At 43.2% G+C, this 23,078-nt stretch overlaps 1 protein-coding gene across 3 annotated transcripts in view; it reads left to right on the top strand.

Moving 5' to 3' along the window:
- gpat2 (glycerol-3-phosphate acyltransferase 2, mitochondrial) overlaps positions 1–23,078 on the top strand; it is a 122,350-nt gene that overhangs the window by 93,491 nt on the left and 5,781 nt on the right. For all 3 annotated transcript variants that reach the window (XM_031856517.1, XM_031856516.1, XM_031856518.1), the window contains 18 exons: positions 1,224–1,327; positions 3,415–3,525; positions 4,392–4,462; positions 4,576–4,686; positions 5,078–5,200; positions 7,637–7,736; positions 9,121–9,254; positions 9,460–9,559; positions 11,963–12,145; positions 13,464–13,562; positions 14,446–14,528; positions 16,404–16,534; positions 16,661–16,731; positions 16,988–17,148; positions 17,291–17,394; positions 19,678–19,862; positions 20,769–20,846; positions 21,470–21,598. In XM_031856517.1, the coding sequence (XP_031712377.1) occupies positions 1,256–1,327; positions 3,415–3,525; positions 4,392–4,462; positions 4,576–4,686; positions 5,078–5,200; positions 7,637–7,736; positions 9,121–9,254; positions 9,460–9,559; positions 11,963–12,145; positions 13,464–13,562; positions 14,446–14,528; positions 16,404–16,534; positions 16,661–16,731; positions 16,988–17,148; positions 17,291–17,394; positions 19,678–19,862; positions 20,769–20,846; positions 21,470–21,598 (2,046 nt within the window). In that variant the 5' untranslated portion in view covers positions 1,224–1,255. The remainder of the gene's footprint in view (positions 1–1,223; positions 1,328–3,414; positions 3,526–4,391; positions 4,463–4,575; positions 4,687–5,077; positions 5,201–7,636; positions 7,737–9,120; positions 9,255–9,459; positions 9,560–11,962; positions 12,146–13,463; positions 13,563–14,445; positions 14,529–16,403; positions 16,535–16,660; positions 16,732–16,987; positions 17,149–17,290; positions 17,395–19,677; positions 19,863–20,768; positions 20,847–21,469; positions 21,599–23,078) is intronic.

The following is a 23,078-nucleotide window of genomic DNA, read 5'->3' as shown; positions in this document are numbered from 1 at the left end:
ATTTTCATGAACTAATTAATCATCATGATATGAACATGATATGATGATGATAATAATTATGCTATGATCTATGTGACGGATCAAGTATGAGTTGGTATCGGTATCACTTTAAGGGCGCTGCTATTGTTACTGGCATCGTACTTTTGTTTACGCGATACCCAGTCCTGTAATGTGGACTGAACCTAACGAGACTCCTGAATCTGATTGTTGTAACCACAGGAAGATTTAGTAGAAGAGAGTTTGTGTCACAGCATGACAGCAGTCTGCGTCCCGTTTCTTTTGTAGCAGAAACAAAGCCTTAGAAAGAACTAAAGGGGGGGCTCTCTCGGGATCCTGTCTTTTATACTGCCGTAGCTTTCTCCAGCACGCACTGCCTCTTGATCTGTATTAAATCCACCGTAATCTCTGATTACTCATTTGAGCTCAGACACAGTCAACTCTATCAATTAGGTAACCTATTTAAGCTCGATCAAATCACATTGCGACCTATGATGCCAACTCATTACTGTGTTTCCGAGCGGGCACAGGGACACAGCATCGGCTACATAAGAGGCTGTTCTTCAGCTGATGGCTGTGTACCCTGCTTAATGATTTATAACCCACCGGTGAGTGTTTGCCCCGCTCCACCTGTACGCTGCTGAGCAAAGACAGCCTCGAGTTCCTCTCAATCTCTAATCTCTTACTGGCAGTTCTGTCCTTGTTTCATTCCTTCCTGCATACATAAGGCGGCACACAACTTCAAAAGGAAAGTTTGCCACAAGTCAAATGGAAGGAAACAATGAGGAAACTGGCAGCAAGAAGCGACTTTCCCTTAACTGAACAGAATGAAGGGAAGGGTACAGATTTGAGAGGATTGAGGATGGCGGAGGGGAAGAAGTGCTGGTTAGATGGGTGAAATTGTAGCTGTGGGGCACAGGGTGATAGATCGGTGAGGGCTACCGGCTCTCTCCTGCCAAACGACCAGAGGACAAAATATATTTAATGTCACACTGAGATGTTGTGTGCGCGAGTGTATATGTGTTTATTTCCTAAAATTGGAGAGTAGAGGCTTTTTTCCTGAAAGCACTGCCCTCTGAAATGTCACAAAATTGGTCTTGTATTGTAAAGCTCTTAAAAAAAAAAAAAAAAAAAGAACGACGGCCCACTCACATTCACATGTGCTCACAAACAACCCATACTGCACTGTATAATCTATTCGTTTCCTCCAATCTTTTCTCTGCCAGGACGCTGAGTAGAAGTCTGCAGGCGGCTCACCATGGTGCAAGAGACGCATGATGGGAAAGACAAAGACATGATCCTTCCACCGATCCAACAAAATAGACCTGCTGTAAGAACACTGCCTGCATGACTCTCTCCCACTGACATCTCCCACTTCACCCCATGTGCACCGATTTCAAAGTCTTTGTTCCTCACAATCACAAGAGAAACATGCACGGCCACATGTGATTCACTCCGTTTGATGTTTTTCCAAATTGCAGGATGTGATTTATCAGTGAATCATACTCATTCAGCAGAGAGTGAAGGGATTTTATTTTTATTATTTTTAAAGGAATACGTCAACACTTTGGGAAATGTCCTTATTTGCCGTTAAAGGAGAAGATCGATACCATTCTCGTGTCAGTGTTTGTATTAAATATGGAGCCGGAGCCTGCAGGCGATTGGCATAAAAACAGGTTAGCTGTTTCTGTCCAGAGTTCAAAAGGCTACCAGCACCTCAAAACCTCACGGATCAACACATTTTAGCAAGTCATAATGCAATAACTCTGCATAATGTAATAATTTAAATGTTTTCGACACTCACCTCCACTTCTGAAAAGTGAAGTAAATGCAGAAGTGCATTAAACCTGTATTCTCTCTACCGGCCATCAGGGGGCGACTCCTCTGGTTGCAAAAACAAGTCGATTGTATAGAAGTCAGAAAATTACTCTACTTCTCACTTCAGTAAACATTGCAAATATATAGAGTTTATGGTCCCAATCTCTAGTTTCACGTCTTCTTCATTACAGCATGAAGCTTCATTTAGTAAATTATGGTCCTAATTAGAGTAAAATAGACCATAAAGCAAGGGTATGCTTTAGGGCGGGGCTACCTTTTGATTGACTGCTCGCTACCAGCCGTATACGTCCCTCCCCCGCAGTTCAAACATGGTTGCAAGAAACCAAGATGGCGACGGCCTTAATGCCAAACTTGGGGCTTCAAAATGGCAGTCCACAAACCAATAGGTGACGTCATTATGTGCCGATTATTACGTTACATTCGACACCCTCTATCCTGGGACCCTCAAGGCTATTTTTTTCCTTTATACCTTCTCACTGGTATGATATTTTATAATGACATCCAAGCTTTTTTATAACAGTAATGTTTTGTCTTTTAAATCGACCTCTTTCTTGGCGAAGCACTAATTCAGTCAGCTGCTCTGTTTACTGGAATCCATCATCATCGCTCAACCTCGAAAGTGTTATTGATTTCAGGAGATTCATTAGCTCATTTAGGCTAAACAGGGTAATCAGTCTGAATCCTAACTAACACCTCATTTCAGGCGCAGTAACAGCCCACACGCACACGCTGCATGATAATTAATGGGTAACGTTGCATAACACAGATATCTGTACAACTGACCAGCAGTCGACATGCTACAGGAGACCTGAAGTCTGATCAGTATACAGTACACAGTCAGAACACGTGCTGCTTATACCTGATGTGCACTGATTGCTTGAGACCGGGTCTAATATGGGCCCCGTATTAATATTTACAGCGCTGCAAGTTGCTCGCTCCCTTGGATTCAGAGTTAACCCAATCACAGCGACACAGAGATCACAACAAACTCGTGATGAAATCAAGAGCAAAGACTTTTTTTTTTTTTTTTTTTTACCAGCGCCGTTACATTTCTGAAGAGCTGATGAAATCAAATACGCCATTTCTGTTTGTCAGCTTGTCAGAACCAGGTGACCGGGAGATATCGGGTTACACGGGTAGAGAGCAGAGAACATGTTTACCTGCACTGTAAAAAACAAATGTGAATCTGTGGATAAATGCAGCAGGTCGGGAATCAGATTTCACCCGTGACCTTTAATCGTAAGCAACACCCTTTCTGCAGAAAACAGACCAATGCTGGTGAAGTGCATGTTAACATCTATCGGGCATCTCTGGCTTGTACTTTTCAGAATTAGAGAGAGCAAGTCCAGTCCTCATAAATGACCACATACACCAAACTAGCTATAACTAATGCAGTCTGACAGACCCGAAATAAGGCTGAAACGTTTTTAGAGAGGCGTCGTCTCCAGGAGGAGTTTTCCTGTTAATTAGCCTGCCCTGACTGGTATACATGGGGTTAGAAATAGAGACACCTGTTGTTGCAGTCTTTGTTGTTGCAGTTTGTGTTGTTCATTTTGTACTTGAATCTTTCCCTCTCAGTTGTCTTGGGAAATGAAGATCAAGAAAAAGCTGAAGACGGTGCCTCCCTGTCTGGGCATTTTCCGACCGACTGTTGGCCAGTGCTGCCACCAGTGCACCCCGGAGAGTCTGGTGAGTGCAGCGTAGAGCAGAGAGAGAGAGGAGGGGACTATACCATCCAACACATTCAATGCACTGCCTGAATGTATGCTGACCATACATGATGGCCTAAGCTTCAGTGAATTTAAAGACACTTCACAGAGATTCTGAAAAGGGCTGAAACACTAACAAAATGCATGTAGTTAACTAAAAACATCAGATTTCAGCAAGTCGAAGGGTTCTTCTGCCACCTTATGTCTACCTGAGGTGCAGTTGATAACTAAAATGATTAATACCCTCCTTATAATATATGGCAATTCAAATGACAATCGGACAAGTCAGCAAGCTAATGTTAGCTATGTGTTAGCGAGCTACTGTAGTTGCAAACGTAATACTGCACAGCTTTTTGATGCATCCACAGTATTACAGGGATGGATAGATAGATAGATAGATACTTTATTAATTCTTTATTCATTTATTAATACTTTATTTTTTCACTACAGCAGCATTTATAGATACAGGTAAAGCAATAAAAATAACATTACCATCCAAACTCTTTAGAATAGAAAGATAGTTAGCTTAAAAGAGACATTTGGACACAGGCAATAATACTTTTTATTGCCTGTATCCTCCAGTTTTCGATTTGGCAGCTTATAAAAGCGTAGTTCTGGGTTCTTTACCCTATTATTAGTGCATCCCACCACACTGCAGCTTTTTGAGCAGACTAAATCAGAAAAGAGGGACCTTCACACAATACAAAGCCAATGGAGAGCGATGAATTGTTTCCCCCTCTATGGGACAGGCTGCATGTGCCTTTTTTTTTAATCCAATGAATTAGATCTGGGTTTATCTTGACGCCCACGTCATCTGTCTGTGTGTGCTCTTCTGTCGTGGCGTAGAGCAAGAAGCTCGGACAGACTTCTCTTCTTGGCTTCCAGAACCTGCTGAGCGTCAACGAGACACAAACCAGGTATTGATGACATCTACAGCATTTCGGGCAAACAAACATCCGAACCGCTGCGGCCCCAAAACGCACTCACCCATGCACGATCTCTGCCTCTGTGTGTGTTTTTTGTATCGCAGGTATCGAGGCTGGCTGGTGCGGAGGGTGTGCTGTGTGCTGTTTGTGAGTGGGTGCAAGATTTACGCCAGCCCTGTTAGCAACAGACTGGAGAGAGTCTGTCAGAGCAACAGGTACTGGAGGAGGAGGAGGAGGAGGAGGGGGGATACATAAAGAGAGTAAATAAATGATAGGCAAAGATACAGAAAATGAAACGGGGGGGCCCTGCAGTTCTAGAGTGAGGGAAACCGAGAGAAGGAGAGGAGATAAGAGACGCAAACAGAGATACAGAAAATGAACGCCATCTTGGGCAGAGAGAATGCACACTTTCCCCATCTGTCATCTGTTGTTGGTATCTCTTGTTTTCTCTCCTTGGGTGTAATTGAGTTTAGCCTTTATGTAACCTGACCTCTTTACTCAGGGGTGTTGTTGTTGTCTCACTGGAAGGCGGGTGTTTGTCTGCATGTAGCAAAGAAGAGGCTTTGTGATGTGCTCACCCTGCTGTCCTGTGACCATGTGTTTCAGGGTGAAGGAGGCGCTCGCAGCAGAGCACAGAGCGCCCGAGGGGGGAGACAGCCGAGGGCAGCTCAACCACCTCTCACCACTCCTCCCCATCATTAACACCTGCATCTCCCCTGGCTTCTTGCGGTGCGTGTGTGTGTGTTTCTTTGTTTGTGTGTGCCAACGGGCAAAGGGCAAGGTTCAGAGATTGTTGTTTATTTATTGATAAAAATATTTTTTCTATATTGATTTAAAGCTGCACTAAGCAACCGTTTCACTTAGAAGCAACAAGAAATACAATAGGATTCATTCTTCTATCGTCGGTGTGAAAATAGAGTTGTGAGGTTCAGTTCAGTAACTTTATTGTCCCAGAGGAGGGAATTCATTTAGCAAGCAAGGCAGCATCAAGAAAACAAACAGGAAACATAAACACACTAATGCTATCTTCACACTAAGAGCAGCAAAACGGCCGAGCGTGGCCAGAGCTCCATTGTTGGCGAGTCGCTGTCAAAGTGACGCTCATGCGCTTGTTGATGTAATCTTTAAATAGCACTGGGATCTGGCTAACAGCATTTTATTTCTTTTAGATGGGACGGAATGCCTTCTGTTATTATTCATCAATCTTCCTCAAAATAGAAACACTGGAGTCTTTTTGATAATATAAGGACACTAAAAGTTTAAATTATAGCAACTTCATTTATGCAAAATTACGTTGTCGCCTGCTCCGACACATAGTTTTTGGGTTGGACCATTCCTGTGAACACTATATTTTAGGAACACTTTAAGCAAATTCCCTCAAATGTGGCACTTAAGGATGAACTGATTAGTATTTGATGGTCAAAGGTCCCTGGGACCTCACTACACGTTTCTGTCCAAAACTGAAGAATTCATGTGCTAATTATGACATTTTCACCCAAATGTCTAATAGGATAAAATGATGAAGCGATGACATTTTGGACAGGCATGGCTGTTAATTGCAACATGACTGGTTGGCAATTGATCCAACTGCGAGGCGGTAATTCTAGTTTCCCTTAAACCCTGTTCCACATCATTCAGTAAAGGATAAGCTGGTCATATTCTGTGTGTTTTTCTTGTTGTTAACAAACGCCATGAACAGACCAAAACCCACACTGAATGGATCTATTGAAGTGTTTTTATTATGTGGACATACAAAGCGTGGTACAGCTTAATCCTCTGTTTCACAGACCTTGATTGTTGTCCAAAAAAAATTAAAACGCATCACTGAGCCACATTGTTGGAGTCCATGTTCTAATGAACATGGACTCCTACACCATCCTGCTGCCGTGACTGTTAGAGTGATGTGTGTTTGAGAACTACAGCTCCCAGCTGTTTCAGAGGAGTTTATATTCCAGACTTGTTTGTCTTCAGTGAGAACAAATGGACTTGGGGACTGAGAGCGACAGACAGGCGAGAAGTTGAAATGTTTTGAGAGAGAGAGACTTTTGGCCTTGGGTCTTTTCGCAGCATTTGTTGACAATAACAAAAGTACAGACTACTGCCAGCCTTATCCCCTAAAAGCACCGTAACACAAGGACATCAGCTGCCGTTGACAGTCAGTGCGGAGATTTGTAGCTGTAGCAAATTCAGGAACAATTCATCGTTCGATAAAACAAAATGTAACATTGTCTGTGCAGAAAATGAACAGGACATTTAGATCTGGGACCCTGGATGCCCCAAAAATGACTCCTATATTTTGGGTACTCTACAACAGAACAGTAAAAAAAAACAACAGTAGAAAGAACAGAAATACTTGGCCCTGCTTTCTACAACCTGGTGCCACCTGGAAGAGACACACTTTACTGCTGGACATGTTGGATGTTTGTCAGCTTGCAAATGTTTTAGAAGTACCCACTGGTGCATGACCATCCATCAGGCGCTCGGCATGCTCTTTAGGATGACTGTCGGTTGCTGAGGCATGAACTCGTCCACGGGCAGCGGAGGACACACGACACACTTCGATCGCTCCCGCTGAAAGTGAGGCGTGTGGTACTTTAAATTGAAATTGGGCGCTATGACTCTGTCAGGTCTTAAGAGCCCTGCTCCTGTTGCCACAAAAAAAGTATTTGTTTCTTTCAAATGTCTGGAGAAAGGTTGGGGAAACTCGTGGCTTTAAATTAACTTTTTAGGCTGTCTTCCGCTCGCAGGAATCTCTTCAAAATCTCTTCAAAATCTCTTCAAAATCTGCGCTGGCTTTCTTCTCCCCCTCCTCCTTTCTCCCTCATTCACAGCCTCTGCCTCCGTCTCTATCTACAGCTGTCACCCTCACGCACATACCCCCCTCTTTATCGCTTTCCATTTTGCTTCTTCCCTATGTCATCAGTTTCTCTCTCGACCTTATCCCTCTTCTCCCCACGTTGTCGCGCTCCCATCTATCTATCTTGTTTACATGTTGTCTCACTCAACTCCATCCTCACTTCCTTTGCAGAAGCCCCTTTTGGCTATTTCTTATTCTCACAGCTATCCGTCTCTTATTCCCCTGTGGACATCGTGTCCCCGCTCTCATTATCTCCTGTCATTAATTTTTTTTTTCTCCTCTTCTTTCCATACATGTCTCCTGGCTAGATTCCTGAGCTGGGTGATGCTGAAGATGTTTTCCTCCGTGTTTGGCAGTATTCAAGTTAACCTCAACCATCTGCCAGCTTTGCACAGAGCCTCAAAAGAGGTGCAAGTATCTACAAGCACGCACATACATATGCAGACGGAATTGCCTCACTAATGTTGTTCACAGATGATTAAATGTGCTCGCATGAACTGCTGCCCCCAAAGGGTGTCGACTCTTCACGCAAAACATGGAAAGCATAATTTGTATTTAGACATTTACACTAGCATGATGTTTTGGCTCCGCACACATCCACACTCAGGATGTGCTCAGCCATCTTAATGAGATGGTGAACAGCTACAGCCCTGTGTGTGCACATCCCCTCCGAAACATTTCAAGATAAAAAAAATACAAGGGTGTGTTTCAGTGAAGTCAATGTACCACTACTTTTGAAAGTCTATAAAAAAAGAAGAGGAGAAAATAGCTAAAACTTTCAAGTTTCTCTCTCTTTCCTTGTTATACTTCATTATTGTCCGTTTTTTTTTTTTTTTACAGAAGACTACACAACTCTAATTACATGGTTGACTAAATACATGCAAGTAAATAAGTCTGAGTGAGGCTGCTGGTGTAGAGGTTCATGATGGGCGTGAATGAATCCAGTGAACTATGGCTTTAGTTTAGATCTCACTGAAATGCAGTCTATTACGTAAATGAAGGCAAATCCACCCTGGACATTATTCTGTTGATGCTTATAATAATAATAATAATAATAATAATAATAATAATAATATGATAACTGAGCGTCTTTTGAGATTGCTGGGATTGGTTTGCCAGATAGATTAAAAAATATATAAAAAGTCTCATTTTTAATCCATTTCTATCATGGCTTCAAAAGGAGTATATATTGAATACTTATTTTTGTTTTATTGCGGACCTTATTGCTTTTTTTATTTTTATTGAAGGGACACAATCATATCCACTAAAGAAGTACAATCATGTTTTATCTGCCTGCCTTGAATTCACTCGATATATAATTGAGTTTGTGATAGTAGCCTCTCATTTTATTTTCCACGTTTGTATTTGGGAGAAAAATGCTACTCAACAGATAAAGGGCCACATTCTGCACAGAATGATAGAGCTGCTGCTGACCTTGAACAAAACACTCACAGTATGCTGTCAACCTCTACACTTCCTGCAGTCACTTCAACATACTCCCCACGTACAACTGTAATCTCTGCCTGGATCCTTCTTAACCATTACAGTGTAAAAAATAATAAGATTGTACAGTTTCTGGATGTCTGCTGTTTTTAAATTATCCGTCTATTTTCTTCCATTCTCCTGATGCAATCTGGAGCCTGTGGAGCTTGATTATAATATTGATGGAATATGAGTCGCCCGAAACACACTCCTAACCCATGCGCCACCTCCGCACATTCCACCCTCGTTTGCCGTAATGAATGGCAATGTGAATAATCTTGTTTATCCAAAGCTTGCTTCTGTAATGCAGGGATCTCTGCTGGTTTATGTGTACGTGCGTCAGAGTGCCGTGGACTGCGCTCTCATCCCTCTGGTGCTCTTCTGTCACAACCTGAGAGTCCCATACACCGTTTGTCCCCTCCACATTAGAAGCTCCTTCATAAGGTATAGTCTCACACACACACAACCCACATAGAAAACGGTATCTTCCCCCACAAATAATGCATGAGCACTTTTTGCCAGACACAAAATGCTGAATTTATCACTTTCATTCACCATATTAAGGCCAGCCTTAATTTGAAACTCAGTGCGGAGATGCATCATCACTTCAAGCTTCTTAAATCAAACTAGTTATGTGTTTATTCTATAGATCAATCCTGCAGAAAGTAGGAGTGGTCCTCCTGCCACCTTCTGCTCTGACTGAGCAGGACGCTGAGATGGACAGTCTGTACTCACCCGTCATGACCTCCGTAAGTCTTACATGTTTTTGACCATTTTAGGATGAGGTAGGATGTGGCAATATTCCGGTTGATTGTAGTTTTTTGAGGGTTTAAGTCGGCATTGAACACCCAAGAACCAAAAGTTTGCGCTTCACTGGGGTCCGGACAGTTGAGTCTACAGCCATGCTAGCGACTCTGGGAGGCTGTAATTAGGCACAGCAGCACTATGAGCTGAATGCTAACCTCAGAATGCAAACACACTGTTTAGTTGGTATGTTTACCATGTTCACCATGCTAGTTTAGCCTGTTAGCATGCTAAATGTGTGTTGAAATGTCTGAAGTTTTGCAAGTATTCATCCAACAACTAAAGTTTTAGACAATTTGAAAGCTAAATGCAAAGTCATGTCAAAAGTTATTTCGATTCATCCTGAGGGGACCATGAATGTCTATACCAATTTGTATTGTAATCTATTCAATAATATATTTTATTCCAAACCACAAATGTCAACCTCATGGTGGCACTGGATGAAAAAGTCAGAGGATCAGTAGAGTAGGATTCGTCCTCTGGGGACCATAAATATCTGTACCAAATGTCATGGCAATCTAGCCTATCGTTCCTTAAATACTCAGGTCTGGAACAAAGTGTTAGACCGACCGACCGACCAACTGACACACCGACATCTCCATCCCTGTAGCCACGCCAGCAGCTTAACGAAAAATATTTAATTTATAGGTATCACTGTCAATTGAAGAAGCTTGGAGAAGCTACATAAAGCTAATTTAGCTGTTAGCCTTGATTGGAGCTCGTGGTTAGTGACAACTACTCCTTCCCACCGACAACGACCCAACGGCGGGCTTTCTGTTTAAATATTCAAATGCACAGTAACGGCCGGTCTTTTGAGCCACAGACGACTTTTAACAACCGTTAACACACTCAGATTTATAAATGCCCGCTTCAACAGTCAAAAGCTAATTCAGGTTTCATGGTCCCTTTTTTGGAGTCACCAGCCGTAAAAACATCCTCTTGGCACAATCCTTTCCAGCCTGACAATCGGAGCAGTTCCTCATTAGCTGCGCATGTGAACCCATAAACATTCTGTTTACAAGTAGAAGGAAACGAAGCACTCGGTCACGAATCAGAAAACACGTTGCTAATGCATTTTGCTGAAAAAAAAAAAAAAAAAAAAGAACCCTCACAGACAGCAGGTAATTATATAAAATTGCAGGGTAAGCAAAAGATACCTGTCCTTGTAATTTGGCTGTTTAGCGTTTGTGCATTCAGTCCAATTCATACTCGCTCGCATACACACTTTTCATTTCACTTCACGGTGAAGTGTTATCATAGTCGGCTCCTCACTCGGAATACAACCTGTCCACCCCCCCCGGTCTCATCCCACTCTCTATTCATTCTCAAAATTACCAAGGGGCTTGAGGTTCGCTGCCCGAGATTGTAGCTTTGGAGTTGGCCAGAGTAACAAAGCTATGAGGAGAGGGCGGAGAAACGAGAAGAATGGTGGTTAGCTTGATTGTGTGAGCTTGGCAGGTCTGAGCGGGTTGTTTCTATTTTCATGGGAAGGTAATTTGTGGGTTTTTTGGCCTTGTTTCGGAGATTAATGTGGTCTGTATTAATGGCTCCCTGCGCTCTCTCCTCCCTCCTCTTGCATCCATCACACTTTCCTCTTGTACCTTCTTTGTACTCTTTGCTTAATGCTGTCTTCCTGTTTATTTTTATTTTTTTTTATCAATGATCACCTGTTCATCATCAATATCTTCCTGTGTGTATCTAGCAAATGAGCTCTTTTGTGCATTGTATCAGTTTGCCTGAAGACGTATTTCATTTGGAGAAGTTACTAACGTTATTAAGATCAATATTGTGCTATACAGCTCAATAACACGGCTCAGTGTGGCATCAATCCACAAGACTACAGCCACAGTGGAACATAAGCAGGTTGTTTATAGGTAATGCAGCAAGTAGATTTTCTTTTTTTTTTTTTTCACTGACCATTTATGTGAGTAAGCATATTGGCTGTGCGTGTGAAGGCAGGCTTATTTATTGGTTGTATTTGAATGTTAATAGACCTTTATTGTTTATTTAGTTTAGGCCTGCTTAGCTGCCGCTCAATGGTAATTGAATTTTCCTTGTCTGTGAGGTGAAAACAGGACTTGGGGTGAGGGGAGTATCTCTGAAGTGTCCCCCATAGTCCCTTTTTTATTTCTGCTCTTTATCCTGCCTGCTTCCTGCAGTTTGACTTCTCCTCCCTCCGCTGCCCTCCACACTTTGTTTTCTTGCCTCTTTGTATTCCCTCCAAGGTCTGGTTTGCCATATTGCTTATGTATATTTTAGAAAAGGACAGGCATATTATGTTAATTGCCTCCCCGCTGCTAAGACTTTTCAGATCTTTGTCTCTGCCATTTCCCCCCCCCCCCCCCCAGCTGGTACGTGAGCTGCTACATGAGGGTCAAGCGATAAGCGTCGGTGTGTCAGCGGAGTCTGGCCGAGGTGGCCGGTGGCTGGCTCACGTCACACAACTCATCAAAGAGGGATCTGTCCCCGATGTCAGTCTGGTGCCTGTGAGCATCTCCTACGACTGTGTGCCCAAGACCGACAACACACAGGTGGCTGCGTGTATACACACACTGGCGAGCACACACAAAACACCACTTAATATGAGCCATCTGTAAAGTCCTCAGGAGCAAGGGAACGGGTTTCACGCAGCGGTTTTCAAACTGTCAGTTATGCCCCGAAAAACACTTGAGGCAAAGGTACTGCGTGAGGTGGGACGGATACGTGCCGGAGTTTTAAAAACAACAGGAAGTTTGTTGTTGTAGTTAAACCCGGTTGTTAACACGTTGGTGCTGCAGCCGAGGCCGTGACGCACAATCGTACTCAACCCACAGACGTGATGCACAGATTTATAGATTCAATGTCACTTACACCTCCCGAGGATATCAAGTATCTCTGATGTGCATCTCTAATAACCCCTCAATAAATCTGCTTAGAAATCACAGAAAGAAGTCTGTATAACTTCAGAACTTGCCTGAAAATTTGCCACGTTGCAAAGTATCAAAGTAATCCCGTGAGAGTTGTCTGAACAGCCATGGAAACAATGCAAACAGGAAGTGCTAATATCTAATTCTGTCTGCCAGGGCTCAAGTTGTAGCACACAGTGTAACTCACTGAGTCCATGGCAACATTATACGCTATACCTATTTTACATCCCCCAAAGCATGATGGGAACTTAAGTTCCAAAACTTAGAGCATGATTATCCGCCGACTAGAACAAATAATAATAATAGGCATCACGGAATCCATTACTATTGACATATTTTTTCCCCATGTACACTGTAATTAAATATACAGCTTTCAGTGTCATTAAATCACAATACACTACAACTATGGAAACACAATATATTCCACCAAAAGACCTTGATAATTAGCAGTACATTTATGTTGCACTATCAATATTTTTTGACATAAGTCATAATATTCAAAGGAAAAACCAAGCGGCCAGAGTGCAACTTTTAAAAGTCTTGTTTCACAACTTTGCGAATTCCTCACCGGCCAGTGTTTGTTGATTAGAGGTTTGCATTTCATTGCAGAGTGATTGTTATTAGTCTCCATTAGTCTTGCCCTCCGTTATCTGCAGTTTGAGAGGATACTGGAGAGTGGGTGTTTCTCTCAGTTAATTGCCATAATAAGGTCCTCGCCTCATCATTTTGTTCTGTCATCCAGTACACAGTATTCATTACTGAACACCCAGTTCTAGTACCAACACTCTCAGGCCGGCTATTGTTCTTAGTGCTCATCATAGATCCTGCTCATTAGTGGTATTGCTGCTGTAATGTCTCTGTATGTATGACTCTTATAGGTGTGTGTGTGTGTGTGTGTGTGTGTGTGTGTGTGTGTGTGTGTGTGTGTGTGATCTCCTCACAGGTTGACTTAGGCTCTGTGTTCCAGTGGCTGTGGTCTCTACTCTGGAGGAGACCGGATGGAAGCGTGAGGGTCCACCTCGCTCAGCCCTTTTCTCTCAAGGTGCACAGGACAAAGAGCATTTACAGACGCAACGCACAACCTTTTGGGCTTGTAACCCTTTGAAGAGCGGGCATGAGTTGCGAGTAGTGCAACCAAAAAGTGGTGCTCATTTCCATGATTGTTTTATTTGAATTATTTTTTAAAGATCTTCAGTAGTCAGAATAATTTTGGAATAGTTAAAAAAAAAAAAAAAAAATGAAAGAAAGCCTTTATTTTTCTTGTCCTTTTAAATCTTCATCTTGTGGAAGGCAAATAATAAGCCTTCTTATAAATCACACTCTCCTTGGAAGTGGAGAAACGGACTTGGCTTCTTGAGATGCATGTTGACGTTCTCTTTTAAAAAACATATCCACTGCACTCAAAACTTATGATTTTTGGACCCTATAGGTATTGCCTGTCTTTGATTGAATGATAAAGGGGCATACAATACTGGGTGTTGTCATTTTCAACATTTTGTAGTCCAGAACATGCTTCTAGTTGTGGAGCATAGTTAGTCGGTCCAGGATCAGAAATATCTCCCAATATACAGCAATGTGTTTCAAGAGAACCACAAGCTGCAGCCTCTAAAATGTTGAATCAACACATCTCTCAAACTGTTTCAACAAAAACTGAGCCCTATAACATTCACCACGGTAGCCGTTATTGCAGGACTGTTGTGTAGGTGTACCCAATAAAATGGCAACTGGGTGGAACTGAAGGTTATCACTTGGCAATAATAAGAAGAGGAAATGGGCTGCAGCAGGGATAGTTGGGATTAAATGTTTTAATTTAAACATGGTCTAATATTCCTTGCTTAGTTTTTACCAAAGCACCAATATTGGAAGATTTAGACATTCTACTTTTGTGCATGTGTGCATCCATATTTTTGTCTTTACGTATGCAGGAGATGTGCGAGTCAGGGAGGTGCAGAGTAGGTGAATGGCTCCCTCTACAGGACCTGTTGCTGCCTGTTATCCTCAACAACAGGTAACCCCCCCCGTGTACACACCTATGTGCACGAGTGAGTGTGAGTTTACACTCTATGTGGACAAACCACAATGGAACACGGATTTGGATTGTGTTGTATCTAACATCTGTGAAATCCAAAAGTTACTTTCTCCCAAACTTTGAAGATAAACCTCGAATCTGGCACAGACGCGATGCGAGCTCCGATGAGCGTTTTCATCCTCTTAGACTTGGTCCAATTACCGTCAACATTACACAGTCTGCCAGCGAAAAAAAAGATAACGGAATGAAAATAACATCCTCGCTCAATCTCAGCTTGGCTCCTGACTTGCAAAAGTGGCTTCTCCCTTCCTGTGCCTGTGTTTAATTCTTCTGAGAGCGCGGGACGCAACAAAGCAAACGAAACCCGGAGTGACATCGATAGGTGAGAAGGAACAGAGACTGATAATTGGATTGTTATCAGCACGTATGTGAGCAGTTTTAGTTCTTTGTGTACGTCTCCATCCTTCACATGCTCCGGCACTCAACACTGTCTCCGCTGAAGCCTCTTGTATCTCTTATTTGTTCCCATGTATCAAAAACACAGCGAACGCGAGGGTTCCGGCAATGTAAATTCCTCACAAACAAACACTTATTTTCCACACTTTTTCTTGTCTGATTTGAACACTGTCATTGTCTGCAGGGTTTCTGTGTTAACAGAGCCAGGATATGACACGCTGTGTCTGACGCGCCGCTGCATATCTCCCTCACACATGCACAGCGGAGACTCATAAATAACACGCTCGTATCACTCCAGTTGTAGCCTCAGATAAGCGGCTGGTAAAATGTATCGCCGTTTTCGAAGTGTGCCTACAGTGTTCCTTTTATTTCTCAGAAATATGGTGTCAAGTCATCAACTCTCAAAATGTCCGTTTAGAGTTTATTGGCTAATGTTCCTTCCTCCTTACCCACAAATGTTGTAATAAAAGTGAATTGAGCATTACAGAAAATGTCTGTAATATAATTAAATAAAGCTTTTCCAAATGTTTCCAGCTGAAGCAAATAATACTTTACTACTCTGTGATTTGTTGTGCAACTCCCTCGACAATGAATCCAATTTACTGCGACACATTCAGATGGCACAAAGCCAACGGTGGGTCTTTTCTCACCGACTGTGTTATCCTTCTTTTCAATCCCGATTTCAGTTCTGGTGGATTTTGCGACAAATGTGATTAGTGGTTTAATACAAACGCTCGCTGAGCAGTCGGGATTACAGCAGAAGGACAACTAGTGTGTCTGTTTACAGTGCAGCCAAACAAACGTTTGTTTTAATAAAAAGTTGGTTGTCTTGCTGAGGAGTTTTAGGTGTGTAGCCTTTCACCGCTAACTCTACAGCTAACCGCTCACTGTGGCCCCTCCCTCCTGTTCCGTCACTCCCAGCAATATTTAAAACGGATACGTTGTCAGAGAAATGCTGAAAATGACCGTTTTGCTTTGTAGACCTCGTTTTTGATCAAAGATCGTGGTTAGTGCTGACCGCAGTGTCAAATTCAATTTGTTTCCTGTAGCTTCTTCACAGCATAAACACACACCAGGTTTCGGTAGTTGAACTCTTTCAATGTCGAGCAGCCTCAGCAGGATGTTTGCTTTTCATCAGCAGTGTCTTGCAGAGCTCTGACTGCAGAGCTCTGATACGGTAAACAGAGGGAGACGTAAACACGGAGGCTGATATCAATGAGATAAAACTACACTCGAGTCCAGCGTGGGATTGGCAGAATGAAAACGATTGCTCTTGAGCATCGTGGTGGTCTTGCTGAAAAAGGCTGAGCATGCTTAATGAAAATGTTAAGTATCGTAACTTTTGTAAAAGTGTTTCCTGACGACCTTCTTACCTCGTCTCACTTTTATTCGCTCAAGAGCCGACTGTGCGTTTGGGCGGAGGCGGATGTCTTGGCTCCTGCCTTCTTCTCATTATGCATCTGAACCCAAAGAGCAAACTCCTCCGGAGAGAGACCTCAGCATCGCCATCATTCTCCACCTCATCTTCTGTAGGCCCAGCATTATCTTCCCCTGCTGAATCATAAACAAATCTTCATAAGCTTTTTGTTTTAATGGTATACAAATTGCCTCGCATTATCTGTTTGTGTGTGTGTGCGCGCGCTCTCTCTTTCTAGCTGCAGCCTCCTGCACAGCTGTGATGTCCACCAGTCTGGTGTCAAGTCTCCTGCTGTACAGACACCGCAAGGTACGTGTGCCCCCCCCCGTGGTGGTATGCTGGCAGAGCAATTTTCCACTTGGTGCTGTCAGAGTTAAAATCCGCCCCCTGCGCCTCTAAGGATCCATCATTACTCCAAGAGGCTCATAAACAGAATTGGTTTTCCTGCCGTTTTAATGAGTGTGACAGTGATGTTCTGAGTCACACCCGCCAGTTCTCTTAACGTAACGTCACCAGATGGTCAGCGCTGGCGTCTCATTCCTGGAACCAAACCTCTCCTCCGCAGGGTGTGAGCGCCTCGGCCCTGTGCCGCGATGTGGTCTGGCTCACGGAGGAGTTGCTGTTCAGGAACCGGGACGTGGGTTTCGGGGGAAGTTTAGAGGAGGTCGTCCGCTACTCCCTCTCTCTGCTCGCCCCGCACCTCACCGTAGCCGTGGTGCCGTCTAGGTTTGTTTTTCTGTCCGTCGAAAAAGAAACCAAGAACAGTGATAAGGGCTGCACAGCAAACTTGTGTTGCTTATCTAAAATCCAATTTCCCTTTCAGTGAAGCCTCCGTCTCCATTACTGTCTTCTGTCTCCCACCTTCCAGGAGAGACCCTTTTATTGTGCCCCGTCCTTCTCTTGCTGCCGCGCTTCACCTCGCCCTCCATGCCCAGATTGTCACACACACCTTTATTTTGGAGGCTGTTGGCGGTGAGTGCCTTTGCGTGTGTGTGTACTTTGTGTAGCTGACAGAACTTTCCCTATAACATTTAAGCCTAAATATCATCTCGCGATCCTGTGTTCTACTGGCACCTTATTTTCCGTGGGAGGCCTTGGCCGTGGCTCCGACTGTTGGCATGTCGGTATCAAAAATCAGTTTGAAACATGACATTTTCAAAGTTTACGTACTTTATATATTCTAAATGTTAAAAGCATGCAAAGTTTTGAGCAGTGTCGGGGAACTGTGCATGCAGTACCTCATTTTTTTATCCACCGAAATGAAAGAAGAAGGCAGTGCCGCTCTTCAGCTGAAACCATTTCTTCTGTCACTGCTTGTATGATAATCTCTTCCGATATCCAGCTTTGTCAGTATGTATGACATGTAGAGATGATGGATGAAGTGCTGCACCTGTAAAGGAAGTTACCCAGGAAACTAGGGAGCAGAAATATATCAGACCATGCTTCAACTTCACAGTTTTATTTTCCATAACTACAATTTTTCCCTAACCTTGCAGTTAAACATTGGCATTGAACATAATTGGGGGTAATGGAGAATCGCACCGTTTCGGCGTTCTTGTTTTGCGATAAGCGTAATAAGTAGAAGTAGAAGTAATAATGGAAATCATCTAGTGGTAGAAAGCCTAGATGTGGTTGAAGTGTTATATCAGCTCATCCTTGAGCCTGTTATGTACATTGTACTTCAACGTGTGTTTTTTTCTCGATACCGTGCTAACAGGCAGACTGGGGTGAAGCCACACATACTGCAGCCCCATTATAGCATAGTTGTTGGAGTTAAAAATAATGTGCTGTTGTGAAGGACAGGAAGCTACTCGGCCGCGTGATTCATAATTGCTGGTGGGCAGTGGGCTTTGTGCTGCCTCTGAGTGTACTGTGTATATACGTACATGGATGCTGTACGGAGGTAACGATATTTTGTTGTGCAATATCCAGTAGTGGAAGATGTACTCGGATCCTTTACCTAAAGTTACAATCTTTCCGATTTCTGTTTCGTTCTATTTGGTGACACCTTTGGTGGTGAGCAGCAATTGGCCGTGTGTTTTTGGATCTCACCTCCTAACAGTCTGCGCCCCTTACTGTTGTTCCTGTGTCTGTGGGCCCAAGGCTCAGTTCACATTGTGTTACCTCCACTCGGCAACAGATAGCGACTTGTTTCAATGAAAATCTTCAAGATTACTTCTTCAACGGAAAGTGGCAATACCACAGTGTAGAAATACTCCGTTACAAGTAAAAGTCCTTCATTCACAATTTGTACTTAAAGGTGCTCGATTCCAAATTGAGCACTTTTTGAGATTGAGAATTGTATTTTCTCTACTGGCCAGCAGGGGACGACTCTGGTTTCAGAAAGAAGTCTGATTGTATAGAAGTCTATGAAATAATGACTACTACTTACTCTACTTCTCTCTTGATTTACCTCGGTAAACATTGTGAACATGAGTTTATGGTCTCAATCTCTAGTTTCAAGTCTTCTTCAACACAGCATGATGTTCACTTAGTAAATGTCCATTTAGAGTCAAATAGACCATAAAGCAGAGTATGCTTTAGGGCGGGCTTACTGTGATTGACCGGTTACTCCTAAGCATGGTTGATGTCACAATGGCTCCTTCTGCTTCTTATATTCAGTCTATGGTGCTAACAGAGCTAACAGTGTTTACCGGAGAGGCAACCGGAGAGTGGGCGTTGTGGGTCGGGGCGCCGTTATCGGCGCTAAATGAGCACACCTGGAACGGCTGCTTAAAGCCCAGAGAAGCTCCGATAACACACACAGAGGGAGAGCAACTTCACTCTCTGTTCAGGTAGACTGCAGTCCAATATATCTTTACAAAACAGACAGTTGAATTTGAAGTTTAGCACCTTTTAAGTGAAAGTACAAAAGTATTAGCATCAAAAAAGACCTAAAGTAGTCCTCCTTATCATTATGGTCTGTGTTCAGTGTTCTTCTTCCGGCCTTCCTTTTCTTTTGTGACGAAGGCTGTGACTCATTTTAAGGACAAAACACTCTCTGGATGTCAAGACTTTCCCACCAGCACATGAAAGCAGGATAACGGGGATGAAAAGTATAAATAAAGAGATAACACTTGTGTAAATGGAGCCAAAGGCTGTCTTCATACTCCCCCCCCCCCCCAAAACAGAAACATGTTGAGATATTTTGCAAAGAAAACAGATCAAAACCTGTTTACTTTGGACAATATAATAATAGTTTGCTTACAATGTGTATTTCGTTTTAAAGCAAACAGTCAAATGTGTGTGTGTTAGCGTGTGCGGTGTCGGCCATGCTGTGCGAGGTGGTCGGCAGTGGCGTCAGCAGCAGGGTGAGGAGCGACGGCGTGGACGGAGAGCAGGTCAACGGTGACATGGAGTTCGATGTGGTGCTCTGCCAGTCCGAGCTGACGGAGAGAGCCCTGCAGCTCTGCCATCTCCTGCCGCCGGGCTTCATGCCAGTGAGTAGGAATTCATATCTCTCACACACACACACACACACACACACACACACACACACAGTGTGCCTCATTCAATGGATGTTTAATGGAGCTGAACAGCCATTCATCCTGCTCTGCTGCCTCTATCTCAGGCAGAGAGAGGTCTTGAATTATGTGTGTGTGTGTGTGCGTGTGTGCGTGTGTGTGTGTGTGTGTGTGTACGTGATCCATTAGGCTGACTTAAAGGGCTCAGAATGTGAGCCAGAAATACTATTCCTTTCTCTGTTTGCTCAGCTTTCATTTCGGCAGCTGAGCTTTCTTGTCTCTTCTGCTCGCAGCTTTCTTACTCTTTCCCCCATTTCTCACCGAAAAAATGATCGCTCCCGGTCTCACCTTCCTGCAGGCCATCTTTCGTTCTCCTCCTCTGATCTCCGCTACGTCTCTACTCCACTCCTCATGCTCTCTGTCAGCTGTCTCCCCCTAAAGTTCACAGAGACGTTTGAGGCTGGAGCTGCGTGTGCGTCTAACCTTTCTTCCTTTTTCAGCTTACCCATTATCGTCTCCATCCATCTCTCAAATTCAAACTCAAATAAGCGTTATTAGCATGACGGATCAGACGTTTGCATGGCCAAAGCAGTACAGAAAATGATTAACATTGACAGATGATGATAGAAAAACATTATCAATAATATGCAAATATTACATGCATTATAATAAAGGCATTCAACAACAATTAATAACATCGAAAGCAACGTGGGACGGATTAACTACAGAGTTTGTTGCACACTGACTTCGGGGAGATAGATGCACTTAAAATACTTTTTTTTCTCTACATTTTTCATACTTCTCAAAGTACAGTAGGTAGTGACAGTTGTAGTGCTGTCTCAACCTCTCTCTCCCTCTCTCTCCCTCTCTCTCCCCCCCCAGCCCTGTCAGTCGTCCCAGAGTTTCGCTCTGGATGCAGTTGACAGTCTGGTACGCTGTGGCATCCTGATCATGGAGGAAGTAAGAAAGATTTTTTTACACGGGTCTAAAAGTTTTTACTCTAAAACGCTACATAATTGGCCCACTGTGAACTGGTTCAGCACCAAATGGTTGTCGGACACAGTCGGCGACGAGCTGGTGAACATACAGGAGCATTTAGCAGCTAAAGAGGCAGAAATCTTTTTCTCAGGAGTCGGTGGAGACCAAACTCGGAGCTAAAAGAGAGTGAATACTGGATCCATGAGGTGGTGGGGAAACACGACTCCAAATGAAAGATAACTTTGCACCTTACCTGCTGAATGTGTACATTAAATAAAGAAGTTACTTCGGACTTGTTTAGTTGAATAAGGGAAGCAGAATACAAAGAACAAGTAGAGTCATTATTAAATAAGAAAACGGACAATAATACACGCTCAGTGAAATCAATCAGGGGCAGGTCGATAGTGGAATTTGGTGTGAACTTTTTTGTGTCTTTTGTGTGAAACTAGGTGCGAGACCTGATCTTTAATTTTGTTATGAAATTCGCTATACGTTGAACAGCAAATGTCAGCGTAAGACTTGAACACTAAGACCTAACGTATTTGAAGTCAGTCACAGATGTTCTTACCGAACCATCTTTTTTATTTTTCCTCCATCCTTTGTAGATTCACAGAGACGTTCCCATCTGTGATTCCTGGAAGAAGGAGGGCGCTCTGTCCTGGACCACCTCTGACGACCCTTATCACAGCGACTCCGACTGTGACGTGGAGGAGCAGGACCTGCGTTCCTACAAGGTACAGGAGAGCACTGCTGGGCTCCTCTGGTTTCTGCACACGCCTTAGTGAAGCCCCAGGGGTTATATGAAGGGAAAAAATGTTTTACGCTTGCCGACCTACAAAAGATGACTGACGCGTACAAAAAATACCAGAAACTCCACATGAAAAGGAACTTTGAAGTAACTCAATCTCCATCACTAAAGCACCTACACAGTTGCGTCACGTATCTTGAATGTCAATTAGCAGCATGTGTCATCTTTAAAAGAAGCCCGACTGTCATGCAACACAAGGAAGCTTACCAGCTTCCAAAGGGACCAAACAGCCAGTGCTCAAAGTGCAGGTGCGTCGGTTACCCACACTGCAAAGTGACTGTGAGGTGTCTCAAGAGCCTTTAAGAGTGCATGTGAACCTGTGTCAGGAGAGAGCAGCAATCAAAGCACAGTGACATGAATGGATAAAGCACTTATTTTTTTCAAATTTTCCACATGTCAAAATGCGATAAAAAGACTCGCAGCTACATTTAAAGTACACAAATGATTTGTTTTATGCTTTAAACAAACTAATGTTTGTGTAAAATGTTACAAATTAAAGGAAAAACATATTCTAGGGAGCGGAGGAAGATCAGAAATGTTGATTTTTTTTTTTCCATACAGGTGCGCTCTATGGTGCAGTTAAGCAATCAAGGCAATGCAAGTATATTTGAATAGCACCTTTTAACAAGGCAATTCAAAGTGCGTCACATCAAGTGTGTGTGTGTGTGTGTGTGTGTGTGTGTGTGTGTGTGTGTGTGTGTGTGTGTGTGTGTGTGTGTGTGTGTGTGTGTGAACTGAAAGTACATTTTGCTTCAATAATTGGTCAAAACCTTGGCATGCAAATGAAAAAGAGCAATAGTCCACACACTGGATGTTGCAAGCGCTCCAAAAAATGATTAGCGATCCAGCCTTCACAGTTGTTGTCAGTATGAACAAAAAAGATCACACGATACGGACACAACCATCATCCCAAAGCTATGTACAAAAAAACATACAATTGTCCTACTATAGATAGTTGGATATGCACACCTTCACTTCCATTTGAATCATATTGCAGATGTGGGCGGCAACTCAAGAGATCAGGACAGCTTGTTTTGTGTTTTCTTGCACAGTATAGATCACTTTGGAACAGTGCGATTCCTCTCCTGCTGTTTTTATATATAGATGTTTTTCTGACGAAGACCTTGAAGGTTGAAACACTGCGTCACTGCAACATTCTTTGGGAGCTTGGGAGTATTCAGTGTGCGGACGGCCTCTCTTTTTCTTTGCTTTGTGCTGCTTTTGTACTTGACCTTCACCCAGCTGGGTTGGACACGCACACTATCATCCAATACAGCCACTGCTTGACTCTCTGCTTTCATCAGAAACTCTAAGCAACACTGTGACTGTGAAGGAATGTTGATTTGTCAGCCCGGTAAAACCTCTGCCACCTCCACACCGGTATAGAATCCTCTCTCTGACTTCAG

The sequence above is a fragment of the Anarrhichthys ocellatus genome, unplaced genomic scaffold (assembly GCF_004355925.1).
Source record: "Anarrhichthys ocellatus isolate YVR2014 unplaced genomic scaffold, GSC_Weel_1.0 scaffold17, whole genome shotgun sequence".
Taxonomy (NCBI): domain Eukaryota; kingdom Metazoa; phylum Chordata; class Actinopteri; order Perciformes; family Anarhichadidae; genus Anarrhichthys; species Anarrhichthys ocellatus.
Note: the sequence above shows the minus strand (reverse complement) of the source record. Positions and strands in the feature narration are given on the sequence as shown.